The following is a 19,120-nucleotide window of genomic DNA, read 5'->3' as shown; positions in this document are numbered from 1 at the left end:
TCGAGTCCCACTTGGGGTGCCTTGCGATGGACTGGCGTCCTGTCCTGGGTGTGTCCCCTCCGGCCTAATGCCCTGTGTTGCCGGGTTAGGCTCCGGTTCCCCGCGACCCCATATGGGACAAGCAGTTCAGAAAGTGCGTGTGTGTAAGAGAAAGAAAAAAACATACATGTACTTTTCAGTTTACTTAAATAGGTGAAATCAGTCATTTCTTTTAAAAAATGACAAATAACAAAATCGTGCATCAGCATCATGTTAGAATAGTAGACAAAGTAAACCACTAGTTGTATGGAATAAGAAATATATCTCTATATCAACAGTCATGCAGACTGGGAGCGTAAAATGTGGAAGTTTTGCGATCCCACATCTTACTCCGGTGTCTGACAAAACAGGAAGCATGATACAGCTCGCAGTAGGGCTTCGTCCGTACGACTCTGGGGATGGCGCGAACCTGCATAAACACATCATGTCCATTAGGAAATTCTCAGCTACGATCCAAGGCCAAAGTCTGATGTTGACGGAGAACAAATGTACCAAACGTCGCTGACTGCTGTTAATGTTCAGCAAAGTGTTTTTTTTTTTGTCTCATTTCCCAAACCCGATTCATTTCCAAACGGCGTTTTACACTTTGGTTCCTTCACGTTCGCTGAGCAAAACAACCACAACGTCGCGACCCAGAAATTAATTCGCTTTTTTTTTTGTTCGAAACACGTCATGGGTAACTTTTCAGTGTCATGGACGCTGATTTTTCTTGGTATTCCTGTCAACCGGTTGCAGCCAGCATCAAAATTACCGTACAAAATTAACTTTAGGCGCTTTTGTTGTATCTTAAATTGAATTGAAAGAACAAGTTTAGCTGAATTTGTCAGCAGTCTCAACAGCTGGTTTAGAATTTCACTTGCAATTCACTATGCAGGCCGTCTGATGTATGCGTCGATGTACCGTGTGTGTGTTTGTGCCACGACTAGATGTGATCTCGTGACCGAGCGGTCACCTCCACACTCCACTGCTTTGAGTGAAGTAGAGGAAAGAAGGAAGTTTGGCACAGTCCACAAGCATATCTAAAACACTGGCCCAGCCTGAACAAATCCCTTTCATGGAGTCAGTTCGCACTGTGTTTAATCACTCCTTAAAGTAAATATCACTCCCGTACACACTCCCCTCGCACACTTTCTTCCAGTTTCTTCCTTTCTGCCAGACTGTAAACAGTGATGTCATTCTTGGCTCTACACCAATAATTTGTGTACTTTCCTGTCTAGGACTCGTTTAGACGACTAATCCTCTCTTCATTTATTGTCCTGATTTTTTCTTTATTTTTTAAAATTAATGGTTAACGTGAATCACATGACCACCCCCATAAACATGAATTACTTTGACCAGTACTTGAACTGAACTTGAATTTGTATTGTGTATATTTCTTACTCAGTACTTAAGTTGTCATGTGCGCTGAAATCTTGTAGGAGTTGAACTTGTTTCCAGAGTTTTCTGTGAGGTACCTGTCTTCCAAATCGGATCGGATGAGGACGTTTGAGGACATACCGCCCCTTACAGGCCACATCGGTGTAGTTCAGCTGAAGGGCGTGCAGGAGTGCGCAAGCAGTGATTTTTTTCTTTTTTTTCCTTTTTTTTTACTACCGCGCTCACCGGTGCAGTCACACCCCGTACCTAATCATTTTTTTTTAAAGGTTCAGCTGTAAATGTAATTTTAGGAAGAGTTTAAAAAATACAAAAAAAGTATAGCTGTTGCAGTAATGTAACGCAACTGATAGTTGTAGCGTACCTCCGGTCTGCGTGAAACGTGTTTAAGACGTTTAATAGAAATTAACAGCTCTGGATGAGGTTTCAGCGTTCATTTTTACCGCATTTTTCCTCGGCCTTCCACGCGAACGCGCGGCTTCCAGTGCGCGCTCCGGCGAGACTTTTATTTTGAAAAGCAAAACGCCCCGAACAGGAAGTGCGAGAGCGATCCGGCAGCGCTGAGCCGCTCGAGCACTGGAGCACTGTGAGGGTCTCTCGCGGGGATTTTCACCCCCCCATCGGCACAGCTTTGCACAGCCTTCCGAACCTCAGTCAAAACAGCGGCATCTGCGCATCCTTCGCTCACCATGTCCGAGACCTACGGTAGGCGCGTCGCGCGGCTCTTTCTTTCCCCGCCGGCCGATGCTCGGCTTCAGCTGGGCGTGTCGGACCCGCAGCCCGGACCTGCCCCGGCCGGCTCCACTTTATGAGCCAAAAAAAAAAAAAAAAAAAAAAAAACGGGCCCCGCTTTGCGGCATTTTTACAGCGCGAGCGGCCCGGACGAAAAAGGCGGTGCGCGTTTATCGACGGTCGGTCGCCTGGCCCGTGTCGTGTGTGTCGCGTCGCCTTCGATCTCATCTGTCCTCGCGCTCGCTTCTCTCTTGTGTGTAACACACACACACACACACACACACACACACACACAGAGCGCTGATCGCGCGTCGCCGCTACGCGATTCACATACGTGAAGTTGAGATACATTGTATCCGAGTATAAATAACTCACAGGCGTGTCGCCGCTTTCAAAATAATAGCCTGTAGTCGGAGCGCGTAGTAGTTATGTGGAATGTGTGAAAGCAAAGGGTTTTGTGAGAGAACCGTGTATCTTTTTTTTTTTTGCCTCTCTTTACATTCCAGTCCTATTTATTAGTAACGTCCATTTTTAATACTGGTTAACTTTCCTGTTCGGAGTATTATGGCAGCAAATCAAATGTGGCGGAGATGACAGCTTAGGAGCTGCAGTGCATGGCATTATTGTTGAGGGATGCAGGAAATGTAAATCCATCTGCATAAGAGGAACTTAAGTACTCAGGTGTACTGTACACACAGGGCAGGTACTGTAAACAGGCCAGGTGCCTCGGGCTCCTTTACAACCCAAGGTCAATGTGATTTGACAAGATCTCGGCTCCACCCGGTGCGGTAGGATCATGGTCAGAAACACCTCGCCCCACCGTGGAACTCGGGGAGCCAGGACGCTGCGGCGTCGCCGTGGCCGACACCTGTCTTTGTGGACCGCGTTGCATGTTCTCGTAGTGAACGGAACAGATTCGCCACGGTCCATTTGGGCACGGGCGCGCTCCACGCGTTCATTTTCCCGCACACCCCGGGCAGGTGAAGCGGGGATGTTGGGTGACTCCCCATCGCTAGAGCGCCCGCGTTTCCGTAGACGCGTGGGGTTTAGAAGATGAAGATGTCTGTCTGGGGTTCGTTGATCGCTGCTTTCTCCTTTCCGCAGACTTCCTGTTCAAATTCCTGGTGATTGGGAACGCGGGGACTGGGAAGTCCTGCCTGCTTCACCAGTTCATAGAAAAGAGATGTAAGTTCTGCTCGCTGTCCAGTGTTGTGTCAGGGGTTCACAGGACTGCTTTTCCCTGCAAAGAAGTGATACGTTTTCCCATATGGTCATTTCACTATGTCTTTAATACATCAATTGGAAACAATACAATATTTGAATTTCCTTGATGCTTTCATTATAATTCCCTTTTTTCATCAGTAAAAATATGCGTGCTTGTGGCCTTGTAACAAATCAGCCCGCAGATATTTGGATGCATTTGCATGTGTATATTTATCATTCTGATGGATTCATCTTCTTCTGTTATCACTACACCGCCACGGGCGTCTGCTTTTGTTTCCTCCAGTCAAAGAAGACTCGAATCACACCATCGGCGTGGAGTTCGGATCAAAGATAATCAACGTGGTAAACAAATACGTCAAGCTTCAAATCTGGGACACCGCGGGACAGGAAAGGTTCAGGTACGAGCGCTGCCGGCGCCGCTCCTTCTGCGTCGGCCCTTTTTCGTGCCTCGCGCAGCTAGCGCTTTGGCTTCCGAACCGGCCATCTTCCCTGCCTTCAGATGAGCCATCGCGCGCCGGTGCCAAATCCTTTTGACGGAGATTGAGTCACGCTCACATTTTATGGAGGCGGGTTCGAAGCGTGGAGTGGAGGGCGATGTGGGCAGATGGCTCTGAGCCTTTCCTGGTTCTAGTTCGGGGATTTTAAAGAGAAACGCGAGGTGTCGTCGCACATCTATACGCTGATGGGCCGTAAAATTGCCTTAATGCCCGAGTTGCTTCGACGCCCAAGTGGACTGCGCGGTGTCCGTGGCAGTGGTGAGTTCACCGTGGCTCTTCGCCCTCCCCCGTACGCAGGTCGGTGACACGGAGCTACTACAGAGGGGCAGCCGGAGCCTTGCTCGTCTACGACATCACCAGGTAAACGAAGCGCACGCTCCATGGACAGCATTAAACCACAAATAGCTTCAGCAGAGAGATGCACTGGACCCTTTTTGATCTTATTAGAATTTAGTGGTTCTGATCCTACACTTTTTGTCGCAAAGCAGCGTTCGGTCGCGTGTTGAATTCGGAAGCGTGACTCGATGTATTCAGGCATATTCCGTCGCAGTCACGTAAGCTTTGAGTCTCACTTTCTTATAGTGCTGTCCGTTCGGTAATAATAGCGATGTGGCAGCAGGTGGCGCAGCGGTTAGGGCTGCCGGCTTGCACTTGAAGGGCCTAGATTGAAATCTCACCACCTGCTGTATTGTATTGATGAAGATGCCCTGAACTGCACCGAAAAAAAATTAGGTAGTTATATAAACTGGTAGTACAAAATAACACATAATCACAGGGTGCTTTGAAGAAAAGTATCAGCTAAAAGAATTGGTGATGATGATGATGATGATGATTATGATAATAATGGCTGTCCTCACAGTCGGGAGACGTACAACGCTTTGACCAACTGGCTGACAGACGCCAGGATGCTGGCTAGCCAGAACATCGTCATCATCCTGTGCGGCAACAAGAAGGATCTGGATGCGGACAGGGAGGTCACCTTCTTGGAGGCATCCCGCTTTGCGCAGGAGAACGGTGGGTCCGAGCGGACGTGTCCGCTGGAAGGACGCGCGGCGTCCGCTTTGTTTCGGTAGTTAGTCACGAGTTTCAGTTCTCGTATTTTGCCTATATTGTTTTGCCCCCCCCCCAATTCTCTGCCTCTCTTCCTCAAATCACATTACATCACAATACAGCCCATTAACCACTTTAGCTGGCGCTCTAATCCAGAGGGACTTCCTCTATGGACAGGTCTGATGAACAGTACAGGTGTTCTTTGTCTGAAGCTACACACAGTTCGTACAATTGTTCACGCTTTTATTGATTTGTCCGGCTGGACGGTTACCGCGGTTCAGGTAGGTATGTTGTTCGCAGGTATAACAGGTCCTTTTAAGAGCGCAAACACTATTCCCTAAACCATTTCACCATCTCCTGTGATGCATGCGTACTTCCGCCAGTTCCAGCACCATCGGAGACACTTTTCTTCCAGCGGACAGCAAAAGCAAGGGCGTTCCGTCGTATTAGTGCTATTTTTGCAAAGCAAACGCTCAAACGAAAAAAGAAATCAGATCATTTTACTGTGACTCTCCCTTCCCTTTGGTTTGCGTTTTATTATCTTTGCTCCGAGTGACAGTTACGCTTGTGGGATTTCAAAGGATCAGGTAGGAACGCAGAAGCTGTTATGAATTTTTTTCCGTTGGTTTTAAGTATCGGGGGTGCAGTGGGTTGGACCGGGTCCTGCTCTCCGATGGGTCTGGGGTTCGAGTCCCGCTTGGGGTGCCTTGCGATGGACTGGTATCCCGTCCTGGGTGTGTCTTCTCCCCCTCCAGCCTTACACCCTGTGTTGCCAGGTTAGGCTCTGGCTCCCCGCGACCCCCTATGGGACAAGCGGTTCAGACAATGTGTGTGTGTGTGTGTGTGGGTAGGTGGGTGTGGGTTTTGAGTATTTCACGGTTGATTTTATTGTGGAGTGCTGTGTTTAGAGGAGATTGTTTACCCTCTGCTGGCTGTACTGTTATTTTACCAGTAGAGGTCGGTGCAGAGACAGTTTGAACGGACCCCGTGTTCCGCACATTCATGCGATCGCTGCAGCCGTAACGCCGCCGGATGCAGGTAGGACGCACGTGAGCCCCTGCTCGTCTAAGCACCGCTCTGCGCCGTGACTGTCTTGCAGAGCTCATGTTCCTGGAGACCAGCGCTCTGACTGGAGAGAATGTGGAGGAGGCCTTTGTGCAGTGTGCCAGGAAGATCCTCAACAAGATCGAATCAGGTACCTCAGTGTGGCTGCTGCAGGCTGGAGAGATTTATAGCATCTGCAAGAGATGTTCCTGACCAGGGATCAGCGGGCCGGTGTGTGCGGTCAGTGTCCCGTGTTGGTACGGTTCAGCCGACGGGGAGGTTCTCACCGGGCACCGCTGTGGACTGTTCTTGGCCTGCGAGCATCTGGCAGTCCGGTGTGAGACACTCGTGATGCGTGGTCCAGATGCAGCTTTGCTCATGGAATTAACTCCTGTGACCCACTCCCCCGCACAGGAGAGCTGGACCCGGAGAGAATGGGCTCAGGGATCCAGTACGGAGATGCGGCTCTGAGGCAGCTGCGCTCGCCCCGCCGGGCCCAGGCCCAGAGCCCCCAGGAGTGCGTCTGTTAGAGAGCCGGCCCGAGCGATCTCCAAGCGGAGGTGAGGAGCTGTCGCCGCCCTGCAACCTCTCATTTTTTTCCCCGCCAGTCCTCGTGAGTGAAGGTTGACGAAGGCCACCCGCCCTGCTGCTCGGCGAAAAGCCGCATCGCCCAATAAATGTCCTCGCTGTCGAGATGAGAAACGATCCAAAATGTCTGGAATCACGGGGAAGGGAGCTAGACGGACGGGCAGCTGGCCAGGAGGTCACTCTCAGCACCTGTTCCAGATGAACCGCAGATGAAAAGTGCCCCAGCGAAAATGAAATGTTATCTATAAAATCTTGACATTTCTGAGCTTTCGCTGGCAATGCGCTGTTTGCGCCTCGAGGCGTTTCGCTACGTTCAGGGACCCGTTTCTTATGGCAGCGGAAGGAATTTGAAATTGTGATTTTCTTTGAGGGGGGCGCAGTGGGTTGGACCAGGTCCTGCTCTCTGGTGGGTCTGGGGTTCGAGTCCCGCTTGGGGTGCCTTGCAATGGACTGGCATGCCGTCCTGGGTGTGTACCCTCCCCCTCCAGCTTTATGCCCTGTGTTGCCGGGTTAGGCTCCGGCTCACCGCGATCCCGCATGGAACAAGCGGTTCAGACAATGTGTATCGAAGAGTGTCACCAATTGGCAGAAATGTGTCTATATTCTTTGGCCCAAGACGCACACTCCTGTGCACCGTGGTAGATCCACTGCTGCAGCGGCGCTGTCCCTCTTACTCCCTCTGCCCACACACACTTTGTCGACCAGAAAGTGTAATTTTCACCTTCCAGATACACCCACCAACACCACAGCGCAAGAACCCGAACACACCGTAGCGCACGGACACCTCCTCGCTGAGGGCCTGGATACAGGGATGACTGAAGTTGCAATTCCACATTTTGTAGTATTCAACACACACACCTTAACTGTTCTATTACACCACTGTCTTGAAAGTTAAACTTTATTACTGTAACAATGGATTCTCGATAGAGTCTTTAATTTGTATTGTGTAACATTTATTCATTTAGCAGATGCTTCTGTCCAAAGCGACTTCCAATGAACTCTATGTAGTGTTATGAGCCCACACACCTTATTCACCAAGGTGACTTACACTCACAGATACACTACTTACACTGGGTCACTCATCCATACGTCAGTGGAACACACTCACACGCTACGGGGGGAACCTCGACAGCATTTCTTTGGACTGTGGGAGGAAACCAGAGCATCCAGAGGAAACCCACACAGACACGGAGAGGACATGCAAACTCCACACGGACAGAGCGGGGAATCGAACCCCCGTCCTCTCGCACCACCCAGGCGCTGTGAGACAGCACAGCGCTACTCGCTGTGCCACCATGCCACCCCAATTTGGGATATCTATTCAAATACATGTGCTCTGATTTGAATAGCTAGTGGAAGACACAATATCTGGAAATAAGACAGAATTTTTTTTGGGCCAAAAAATATTGCAGTGTACAAACAGTGCAGTTACTCATATCGTATTATAATCGTATTTATTATGCTTTTAGACTTGGTTTGAGTGCAGGCAGTCAGGGGAAACCTGGACTGACTGGACTCGCCTGCTTTCTCTTCCCTTTTCACGACCCGGAGCCCTTGAGGTTCTGATCCGTTTGAGATTGTCCTCCGTCACGGGACGCGCAGAGCAGCGACTCTGTCGGCTCACAAAGTGGCGCGTTACCGTGACGCGCAGCTCGGTTCGCACGGTGGGGTCCGTGACACGCAAGCCGCTGCTTCCTCGCGATGCAGCTTTCGCATCAGCAGGGGCCTCGCGGGCGTTTCAGCGCGGCCCCTGCGCCCCCTCTTCAGGCTGTATTTGGATTTCTCCGCAGTAGACGGTGGGGCAGGGGGTGCGCCGTCAGGTCAGGAAGTTCCTCCAAGTTCAGTCTCGAAGCTGCAGCCCCCCCTCCCACTCCCGAGGACCAGGGCGGTGATGACGCTGCAGTCGGCCCTTCCTGAGCTGCTGCAGCCATATAAACAGATGGCCCCCGGCGAAGAAGCCCCTCCCCGGCCTTCCAGGGAGAGCACGTGTCGCGCCACTACAGACGTGGCGCAAGGAAGGCGGTTATATTTAACCCCCCGCAGCGGCGAGTGCCTCTCCCGGCGAGGCATCTCGCTCCGCTGACGGGCCTTATTTGGCTCCAGCCGTGTTTCGCACCGCATGCCAGGGATCTAAATAGAGAGGGAGAATTTCTGGGCAACTTGATGCTCGAGTAGCTGCTGGATTTTGACGCTAAATACAGATGTACATCCTGGAGACGCGGCTCTTCGCGTCTGCCGTCCCGGGCGGCGTCCGGATGCAAGCGAAGCGTTGTAAGGCTGAGCGGTCGGGGAAAGTCTGCGAAAACTAAAAAGTAAAACTTTCCAAGCAATACCTTGATTCATTTAGCTGATATTGCTAAGCTTCCTGTAATTTTTACTGTATCAGTCCAGGGTAAGAACCCTCCTCAAGGCTATTACGGCAGGAGGTGGGATTTGAACCCGTGGCCGCCGAGGCCCAAGGTCACAGCCCCACCGCTGCGGTATGTGCCGCCACACAATACCGCAGTAAAGCGTCAGTGGGGGAGCGCTTGTGGGAATCTTCAACTCGCAGTGTTTGTTCAGGATTAAAAGATTAATTACATCAAGTCCTGCATAATAACACGGAGCTCCTTGTGAAATCAGAACTTCTCCTGAACGCCTTGAGGACGATTTCGAGCATCTCCAGGATAAAATTCCGTTAATCTGTCAGACGAGGCCTGTGTTAGCCTAGCGTAGCCCAGCGTAGCCTAGCGTAGCTTAGCACGCGTTAGCCCACAGGATGTTGAACAAACGGAGGAGACGCAGCCCGGAGTCACCGTGGACGTCCACGCCGCCGTGTCGCTCTGTGTAGGCAGGTGCGCGGAGACGAGAGCGGACGCGGGGAGCACGTCGTTTGGCTCGGCGAGCGGCAGAGACTCTTCCCTGACCTTCCTTTCACTTCCATTCGGACAAGTCGCCGGGGAGACCCAGAGAGCCCCAGTCCCAGGCCCCAGCCCTGGCCCCGGTCCCGGCCCCCGCCCAACTCGATTGATCCGGAGCACTTCAAGTGGAGGACGCGACCCCTAACCCTGAACAGCACCCCCCCCCCCCCCCTCCTTTTTCCAAAGTGGTACAGCCCTCTTCGCCATCATATTACACTTCTGCCCCCATTACCTCTTGCATATGTACTTCTTGTAAAAATATGGATTCTATGATATATGTCAAAGCATGTTTTATGACCTGAATAACAGAGTACTACATTGTACTACATTGTTAGCTTATGAATCTGAGTGGTACATCATTTTTGACATATCGTATTAACTTCGGCCCATCCCTCCACGAGCTGTCGACTCGGTAGTCTAGTCTCTCACGGAGGCAGCCGTTCTTCATGTGTCGTCTGGGTTCTTGATCTGTTCCAGTGACGGTCCAGCTAATGCGTTTTGTTCATTTCTTATAGCATGCCAGGTACCCATGCGATGTTAATTTATATTCGTAAAGATAGTGTTTTTTTTTTCTTTTTTTTTAATAAAAAATAAAAACCTTATGTTATTGCCTTTTTTCTTTCACTAGATTTTTTTTTTTTTTTTCTTCTTTCAGACAGAACCATAAAACTGCAATACTGAGTGGTCTGAGTGCTTGTTTGCCCCCTTTCCAGTGTTCTCTGTTTTTACGGCTTTTTGACATTAGATTCGACCGGATCACGTCTTGGATACATCGGTGGATGCCGAATATTTCCGTGGTTTCTTTCTGGACTAACCCTTTCCAGAGCACTTTACACACCGTAGGGACTGCTGTTATAATGGATAAATCATAACCCTAAGTGTAACTGTGGGAATGGTGTGTACCACTAATGTTCAAGCAGCCCATGTCAATTTATTTTTTAAATATGTTAGTATATGTTAACATTTATTAATATTCAATTAATATGCTAACTTTGCATGCTTAAAGCATTTACATTACATTTATATGTGAATGAGAGTAATAGCTATGGCATTAAAGAGAAGTTGTATTTTAGAGCTTAATTTTATGTCATTTTGGTCAATTACAGCCAGAAATTTTTTCATGAAGATCTGCTTGCAAAGTGAATTCTCATGAAAATAATTCTTCGTTACCCGTACTCTCTCTCGCTCGCTAGCTCTCATTAAATACTTGTCCGAGTAAGGCCGGCAGCAATCCGGAGCCCCTGGAGGAGACTCGTCAACACAAGGAGAACGTGCGAACTCCATACAAGTGTGACCCATATTCAGATCTATGCCCAAAATGGAAACACGTTGAGTCCCCCCCCCCCCCCGAGTCACGAAAGGTTCACCTTCCTTACAGGTCTACAGGGGGCAATTCTAACCACTATGCCACCAGCTGTCCACGTACAGTATACATTTCCCAAGAGTTGGTATGGCTGCTCGCGGTTGAAACATTAGAAAGCCTCCTTTCAATCAAAGCATCTTAATACTTGTAGTTTTTTTTTGGTACTGTAACTAAAGTAGATTTTTAAAGTAACAAGACTCATTGGATTAAACATAAATTATTCTTTATGAAGGGGGTGCGGTGGCGCAGTGGGTTGGACCGCAGTTCTGCTCTCCGGTGGGTCTGGGGTTCAAGTCCCGCTTGGGGTGCCTTGCGGCGGACTGGCGTCCCGTCCTGGGTGTGTCCCCTTCCCCCTCTGGCCTTGCGCCCTGTGTTGCCGGGTAGGCTCCGGTTCCCCGTGACCCCGTAAGGGACAAGCGGTTCTGAAAATGTGTGTGTGTGTATTCTTTATGAGTGCGCTACCCACTTTTAATGATTCCATGAAACATATAGGCAAACGGGCACTTTATGGTATTAACGCTGCAGAGTGGTTAAAGGCCACTCGTTGCCAGGGTCCTATGGACCGTCCTGGGCCGACCACAGCCAGCGTGTGCTCGGGAGCGCTTCTCTTAAACGGGGCCCTCCGTTCTGCACAGCGTCAAGGGCAGTTAGGTGACCGGTGACAATGGCAGTTTCCCAGAGACAGATTAGGAGACTTCTCATGGGTGAAAAATAACATTGGCAGTTGGCGGGGATATTTTTTTCCGTCCAGGCTTTGTCTCTCGAACCTGGGATTGCGGAAGATCGTGTTGCTGTGGCCAGCAGTTGCTGGAACAAAACGACGTTGTTTCCCTGGAGAGCGGCAAGCACCAGCGTAGAAAACCACGCATCTCTCACTTTTTATTGCACGTTTTCATCTTTTTAGATATTTGCTGCAACCTCGAAAAGCTACATTTAATTCAGTTTTAGATTCGGATCGAAGAGTTTCCTATAATAATGTACTGCTAAATATACTCCAGATTCCACGGAATTTATACAAGTTCCTATCAAAGAGCCTATGCTTACAGTCCACTTTAATATAGTAAACACATAGCAAAGTTTGAAGCACTTTAAAACTCAAATTTTATAAACAACCCTTCCGAACTTATGCTGTTCTGCAACCCCAGGCATATTAAAAAAAAAAAAAACAAAAACACACAGACAAAATAAAATTCAACTGTGATTTATTGCAAACACAATCGGAGCGCTCTAAACTCTTTAGCCCAAAATATACACTTATTACTAGTACAAAATGCATAAGTCAAGATGTAAACATATTCCAACAATCAGTAATTCAGTGGCCATGAGCTACACCAAAAGTGTTCAAAAATAGTACACATTCACTATACTGTCAAAACACAGTGCACTTGCAAGCTATTTCTGGGAGCTACTGGCACAGAGGAGAGTGAGCGCCAGCCTCCGTTGGTGCCAGCGTGCCCTTTGTGCGGGCCACCGCTGGCACACACTCCCACAGGTCTCTCTGAGTCTTGGCTCCGAGCCAAGCCCTTAATCGTACCCATAAACACCCTTCACGACAGAATGTACCGAGCCATTAAGCCGAGCATTAGGCGCTCATTGTTCCGATGCCACAGGGGTGCACTGGCGCAGTGGCGCAGTGGGTCTGGGGTTCGAGTCCCGCTTGGGGTGTCTTGCAACGGACTAGCGTCCCGTCCTGGGTGTGTCCCCTCCCCCTCCGGCCTCACGCCCTGTGTTGCCGGGTAGGCTCTGGTTCCCCGCGACCCCATATGGGACAAGCGGTTCAGAAAGTGTGTGTGTGTGTGTGTGTGTGTGTGTGTGTGTGTGTGTTCGTGTTCCGATGCCTCGAGCGAACTGCAATTTGAAGGCCTTTTCACAACTCCACGTCATCTATGCGAACATGCTGACCCCCTCCGCTTTATCACAAAAGTATGAGTTTGGTCATAAGCGGTTATGTTTCGGTTACACACCTAAGTGGGAGCCAACATGAGTTTCTCAGCAACTTCTGGAAAGGTTGCTTTGTAGAAACTCGAAGGAAATGGGAGGACCGGAGGCATGATATCGAGGCACGGCACACTACTTTTAAAAGTCACTCTTAAGAAATTGTGTGAGCACAAGTGTGTGAGGTCAGTCTACAGTTTTTGCTGGTGCTTAAGAATTAAGGTGAATTTCTCACCGTGACACTCAGTACTGCATGCTTCTGTCGCTGAGCAAACAGCCAGATCACACAAATAAATACCAACCTACGGGAATCCCTTCAAAACCTTAATATGCCTCTGGAATGTGAATCGGACCAAGGTTGAACTGTCTTTGAAATAACGAAATACCATATGTTTGCTATTTTGGGACTCAGAAAAAAAAAATAAATAAATAAAAGAAAAAATTCTGAAGTATCCAGGATATGATTTCAAGTTTTCGAAGAAAATAATACTGCCGTAAGTCACATTAATAAACGCTGAATGTAAAAAGTGTAAAACATATTGGGGAAAAGTATGATAATTAAGCAAACTCGTATTAGTTCAGATATAGACGACACACCACAACTTTTAACCATATCCTGCAAATGGCTCAAGGACAATAAATAGTATAATACAGATTTGACAAGATTTTACAAAAAAATACGCATACAACGAGATACACTAACAGCAGTGTCAAATGTTAGAAAGTACTTCATCTGCAAACTCGATAGGGGTTATTTCGCAAAGCCAAAGCAAAACGGCAAACAAAGGTAAAAAGCCCCAATATTAAGAAGTAGCACCTCTCCAATAGCACTTATAAACACACTATAGGAGGAATTTAGGTTAAAAACCCACAGGGGTGAGTAACTGCGTTTAAAACTCTGTACATCTAATTTAGAATTATAACTGCGTAAACGGTGCTGCTTGCGAGTTGCTCTGCAAAAATATCTTACCAATGAACAGATTTTAGACTTTTATTTAGATCAATAATCTAAAGAATGACTATAACATAAAATGAAGCCTCTAGTGTGTATGGCTTTTAATAAAATGGGATTGCGTGGCCTATACCATAACAGCAGGCCATTTTCTTGAGGGTGGATGGAAATCACGTCCGATTGATTGTCTGTTCCCAAGTAGAGAATGTGCAACATATGTACATGATTCCGCGTTACAGACATCCGCAGCCACTTTTCACCCGCCTGTTCCAGTTAATACAGTTAAAATAAAAAGCTTGCTGCAAGTTTTCCCTAAATGTTACGAACATTTTGAAAGCGGTCCTTCCCGAACTTCCCAGTATTATTTCAATATATGCATCTACGCGTTTGTTACTTTACCTGAATTAATGAGTACTTGTCGTGCCATCGAAAAACGGTTCATAAAAATACAAGGCATGTTTCACGCAAATACGAAAACAGTGGAACAGCCCATGTATGTGTACAAATGCACCGTAAATAATATTATTATTATTATTAATAATAATAATAATAATAATAAATTAAACCCATCTGAGAATCTAGTCCGTCAGAATTTTGCTAACGTTCTGTAATGGATACTTGTAATATAATAGTACTGGGAGGTCATTTTTAAACTATTTGTACTATAATTTCGGCGAAACGCTTAATGGAATTACGTCAGGGGGGAATCTTGTATTTGAATTCATATTTGATCACGATTTTCACAGTAAAAAGCTTTGGAATGGCTGAAAGCAGGCTGTTGAAAAGCAGCATCTCTTTAACAGAGAAAGAGTTCTTGAATTCTCCATCTGTGAAAAAGTTGTCGATGGCTCTGTTCTCGCACCTGTGAAAGATCAGGATCAGATCCCTGCGATGCAAACACCAGCAACCCACCTGGCTAGAATTCAAAGCCCTGATTGGTTAGGAATGTGTCAGGTGATGTAGGTGTGGCCCCGCCCCCTTGTCTTCCGTCCTATCGGGACCTGGCCGAGAAGCAGCGCATGTATTCGGTCATCCAGGGGTCGTAGTCCGGGACGAGTTTCGTCTTGTGCGCTTTCTCGAGGTCGGCCGAGCGCGCGCGGCGGCGATTCAGGGTCTTCAGCTGTTTCTCCACCTCCCTCCTAGTCTTGGCGCGCAAAGCCGACGGGTGAATCTGCGCAAGGTAGTTAAACGGGTACTTTATTTAATCGGCGATATCCGCGCGACAGTTATGACAGCATCGGCCAAAGGATGTTCACCTCACCTAAGAGTCTCCATTTAACCCTTTCAGTTACTGCCCACGCAGGCCTATATTTTTCATTGAATTGCATCGGCTTGTAAATCTGATTTGGGACATCAAATTACCAAATCATTTCGGATAATTACAGAACACCCTGCACCACCCACAGGATTCCAACATCCACATTAGCGGTGGAACTCCGAGTACCGAGGCGGCCTGCGATGCAACGCTCTTCCACATTAAAAAGATTTGATGACTTATTCCGTTTTAAAGGTGAGCACCACAGAAATGTAAAAGCAGTGAACATTCATGGATAAGTGTTTGTATCCCAAGAGGTGGTATGAGACAAACATGTCTGCAGCCATGTTATACACCAGGACTGTCCAACTACTGTCCCAGAAGGTCAAGGCTTTTATACCAACTCATTATTCAGTCATTTCATTCACCTTACCTTCTCAGATGAATTTATTTAATTCCTATTCATGAACACCTAGTCCCATAATGACAGCTGCATTGATTTGACCCTCTGGGACTACAGCCAAACACACACAGGACGGGATGCCAGTAAGTCGCAAGGCACCCCAAGCAGGACTCGAACCCCAGATCCACCAAGGAGCAGGACCCGGCCATGCCCTCTGCACCACCGCAGCCCGCCTAAAGCCAAACAGTCCAATTAACGTAACACTGAAATCTCTTGGATTACTGTATGTTTCTGGCAGCATCAAGAAACTCACCTCCTTGGTGGAAGCGCATGGCAGCACATTGTGGGTCCTTTTGGCAGCCATCTCCGCCTGCTTCTCGCCACTCCCATACAAGGCAAAAGGATGCCTGTTCTCCTTGTCTGTGTCTGTGGCCTCCCGGGGCTGGCTCTTGGCTCGGGTTGATTTTCGGGAGCGATACTGCTGGAGTGCAGCGGGGGCAGAGGCTGAGTCTTTCCGTTCTGCCTCCGCTTGGGCAGCACCGGACCCCTCTTTTTGACTCGGCTCGCCCTCTTTACTTGTGTCTCTTACGTCCTTGCTTTCGTTTTCCTTTTCACCTGAAATAACAGCGAAAGGGTTTATACCATAATGCAGCTCCTTAAATTGACATCATTCATTCCAGTCATATTACCTGTTTGACATATTTACAAGACAGAACAGTGAGCTCTTCATCTCACAGCTGATCACTGGTATTACATCAGAACGACGAAACATCCAGTCCCAGACGTTGCAAACTATTAGTTAAGGAAACCTGTGTGTGGCGTCTTCAACGCCGCAAGTCCTGCATGCGGTTCTTCTGCTTCGGCGGCCGCGGCTTTCGATTCCGCCGCCTCCTTGGGCTGCTTTTCTTCCTCTCGCTGATCAGGCAGCTTCTCGGAAACCGGCTGAGTTTCCTCTTTAGTTTTCACTGCGCCAGCTCTCCTCTTCTCCTGCGGCGTGGACCTGCCGCTCGACTCCGAGTCGCTCTCGCAGCCGTCCCAGAACCATGGCCTATGGCTCTGCTCCAGCAGCCTCCTGGTGAGCCTGTACCTCAGCGAGTCCTCGTAACACTTTGTGTACGTCTCCCACTTGGGATCTTTGAACTTCTTCATGTACTCCGACCTGATCTTCTTCGTTACCATTTCCCCTTCACACTAATTACTCGACCTTGTGCTCTGTGATTAGCCCTTGCGCTGGAAAAAACATAAAGCACAAATCATCCCTGTTATATTTTGACAGAAACATTAATTATTTACATTTATTCATTTAGCAGATGCTTTTCTCTAGGAACATCAAATGAACATTATGTAGCAGTAGTATTCACACCTCTTCACTAGATACAGTACCTACAGTTATACTTTGCCAATTTAAAAGCAAACTAATATTTCAGTTTGAACGGTTTCGCCTAAAGCGAATTACAATTCCATAATAAATTCAAACCGTCAGAATGTATTCCACTAGTGGAGTATAAATCTTTAAATGCCATACTTCGCACCTCCGACACGAGTCTTACCCGCCGGACATTTAAATCAAAACATGTCAGAAAAGGCCCCGCCTGTCTTCAGAATTTGGACCAATCGCTGAAAAGCAACCGGACCACGTGACGACAACACTAGCCGCGCCCACTTACAAAAATCCCGTGCAGCAATGGCGTCCTCGTCCTGTACGTGTCAACAGCGGTTCGTTCTACCTGCGCGATGCCCGGCGGTTCGCGCAACCCGCGGTGTCACCTGACACCACGCCGGCGACATTTAGTCCAATAGCTGCTCAACAACCTGACATTTAGCGCCTCGGCGGTGCTGAGCGCTCACGTACGGTGCTTGCGCAGCGCTGGAGCTTTAACAGCGCGCAGAGAGTGTGTGTCTCTTCGACGTAAAACCCGCATCGCCCGACAGGACAGCGCGTGGCTCCGCGCGCGCGGCCTCGTCCTCGATGCCATCAAGAGGCACGCGTGTGATTGAGGAATAAATAAAAAAATATATATAATAGTAATAATAATAACGCGTACGCGCCGTTGCAGCGGTGATAAAGATGCGCTACTTACACAGGCTGCGGTCCCGCTCGGAGCAGATGGCCGAGTGACGCACTGCCCTCCGTCACGACTCCGCCTGCTGCGCGAGCGCGGCGGGATTACAGTGAGTGAGGGAAGAAGCCTTTGAAGATGTTGCCGCTGTAAATCGTGTCGCCGTCAGACGCAATATCTTCGAGTACAGTACTTGATCATCGGGACAACGGGGATACTCTTCGCTGCTCGTCTTGTTTGCTTTTCTTTGATCCATTTTTTCCCCTCATTTTTGAATAGACTGCAGTGCACTTCATAATCTGTGCGCGTAAACGCGTAAAATGGGCGCGCGACGGCCGCGGGCCGAGGCGCGTTGATGGAATTAAATGAGAAAAATACAGATTAAAATTCTTCGCGACGTTTATCCCGTAAACCCCTTTTTCTTAATACATTTTGGAGATCGCCGCCCATGTGCAATGCGCAAACCTCAGCTCTCAAACTGAGCGTCTCCAAGTGGCGGCAGGTCAAAGGAGCATCAGTTATGATTTTCTCAAACTCAAAGGATCAGTGATGATTTTTTTTTTTTTTTGCAGTCCTCTGGTCCTTAAGCAGAAGTAGGTGCTGCTTTGCAGTGGCTTTATGAAACATCTTAAAGAAAGGTCGGTCCAAAAGGACAGCTTTGATTGCGGCTCTAATTCCACACTGATGGTGATAAAATATTCGCTTTAAATAAACGTGCAGCATCTCCGTGAATTTTCTTTGTGCCTCTGCCTAATAAATGTGCACTAAAATTTTGACTTCACTTTACTTCAGATATGTGTGTCCATCAGAGTTTATTTTGCTGTTGTAATACTGACTGCTAAAGAAGGTTCTGGAGATGCGTATCTTAGTAATACCTCATTTCCAACCCGCTCCAGGTACTCTGCTAGATTAAATTACTTTACTGAGAGAAGGAAGAACCATAAAAAAAATATAGATCAGATATAAGATAAAAGATAAAAACTGATTCACACTTTAGTTTTGAGAACGTTTTAAATGTTTTTTTAAGCAGTTTTCTGTGTGTATGTTTTATGTTTTTATGCTTTTCATATTTGTATTGTGTTATTTTTTGAGAACACTTTTTTTATACATTTATGACATTTGAATTAAAGCAAAGACACGGAAACTGTAAGGCATCCTCTATCTCATAAACATCAGGAAACTTTTTCTGGACATATATTTAGTTTTATTATATTATAATTCTATATAGAATTATAATATGTATTATAATTACATATATTATTCAAGGAAAAGTGTCCTGATATGTTTATAAGATAGATGATGCCTTATAGGAGGACACAGTGTTTCTGGGCCTTTGCTTTAATAAGCAGTTCCGATAGGTTGGAAATAGGTCTACAGTCGCAGACCAGGCGCATTCTGGGGGTGTCAGTGTGCCTATCGCCTTACCGCCCCCGACCCGCTTGGAAGGACTTCTCAAGGTGAGCGCACTTACAGATAGAAGTCATCGCTACTGTACACGTCACCTCCCGTGACCTCTGAGCCAAAGCTGACTTACTGTGTAAGTATAGATAGCCTTGGATCACATATCAATTTGTCAAAAACAAGAAGCCTGAATAAAAATGGTCTTTTGGTTGTGTGTTTTCACCACTGGGTAATTCAGGTTGAGGTCAGGTGGTTTGGTGTGATTACTTTTTTGCAGGTGATACAGCGTGTTGTATGTGGTAG

At 47.8% G+C, this 19,120-nt stretch overlaps 2 protein-coding genes across 3 annotated transcripts; one reads left to right on the top strand and one right to left on the bottom strand.

Moving 5' to 3' along the window:
• Positions 1–849: 849 nt before the first annotated feature.
• Positions 850–10,028, top strand: rab4a (RAB4a, member RAS oncogene family). The gene is made up of 8 exons (XM_018749621.2): positions 850–2,118; positions 3,250–3,330; positions 3,653–3,767; positions 4,164–4,226; positions 4,726–4,880; positions 6,016–6,111; positions 6,375–6,520; positions 9,379–10,028. Exons 1-7 carry the CDS (start codon positions 2,103–2,105, stop codon positions 6,488–6,490), a joined length of 642 nt encoding a protein of 213 aa, XP_018605137.1. The 5' UTR covers positions 850–2,102; the 3' UTR covers positions 6,491–6,520; positions 9,379–10,028.
• Positions 10,029–12,615: 2,587 nt separating this feature from the next.
• Positions 12,616–17,714, bottom strand: ccsapb (centriole, cilia and spindle-associated protein b). Of its 2 annotated transcripts, none has more exons than XM_018749391.2 (4): positions 17,024–17,714; positions 16,166–16,586; positions 15,670–15,971; positions 12,616–14,869 (listed from the first exon to the last, which is right to left on the bottom strand). In XM_018749391.2, the coding sequence occupies exons 2-4, from the start codon at positions 16,533–16,535 to the stop codon at positions 14,690–14,692; spliced, it is 852 nt and encodes a 283-aa protein (XP_018604907.1). In that variant the 5' UTR covers positions 16,536–16,586; positions 17,024–17,714; the 3' UTR covers positions 12,616–14,689. The 2 variants fall into 2 exon arrangements, with proteins under 2 accessions (XP_018604907.1, XP_018604906.1); XM_018749390.2 differs by having other exon boundaries at positions 17,438–17,714.
• Positions 17,715–19,120: the final 1,406 nt, after the last annotated feature.

This window comes from Scleropages formosus, chromosome 4, assembly GCF_900964775.1.
Source record: "Scleropages formosus chromosome 4, fSclFor1.1, whole genome shotgun sequence".
Lineage (NCBI taxonomy): Eukaryota > Metazoa > Chordata > Actinopteri > Osteoglossiformes > Osteoglossidae > Scleropages > Scleropages formosus.
Note: the sequence above shows the minus strand (reverse complement) of the source record. Positions and strands in the feature narration are given on the sequence as shown.

Bases quoted from the DNA above. Each gene is read 5' to 3' on its own strand.
- rab4a (XM_018749621.2), top strand. The intron at 4,881-6,015 runs GTGGGTCCGAGC...ACTGTCTTGCAG, and splicing joins CCGCTTTGCGCAGGAGAACG to AGCTCATGTTCCTGGAGACC. The intron at 6,112-6,374 runs GTACCTCAGTGT...TCCCCCGCACAG, and splicing joins CCTCAACAAGATCGAATCAG to GAGAGCTGGACCCGGAGAGA.
- ccsapb (XM_018749391.2), bottom strand. From the start codon at position 16,535: ATGGTAACGAAGAAGATCAGGTCGGAGTACATGAAGAAGTTCAAAGAT. The intron at 15,972-16,165 runs GTTTCCTTAACT...CTGTTATTTCAG, and splicing joins GTTGAAGACGCCACACACAG to GTGAAAAGGAAAACGAAAGC. The intron at 14,870-15,669 runs GTGAGTTTCTTG...TACCTTGCGCAG, and splicing joins CATGCGCTTCCACCAAGGAG to ATTCACCCGTCGGCTTTGCG.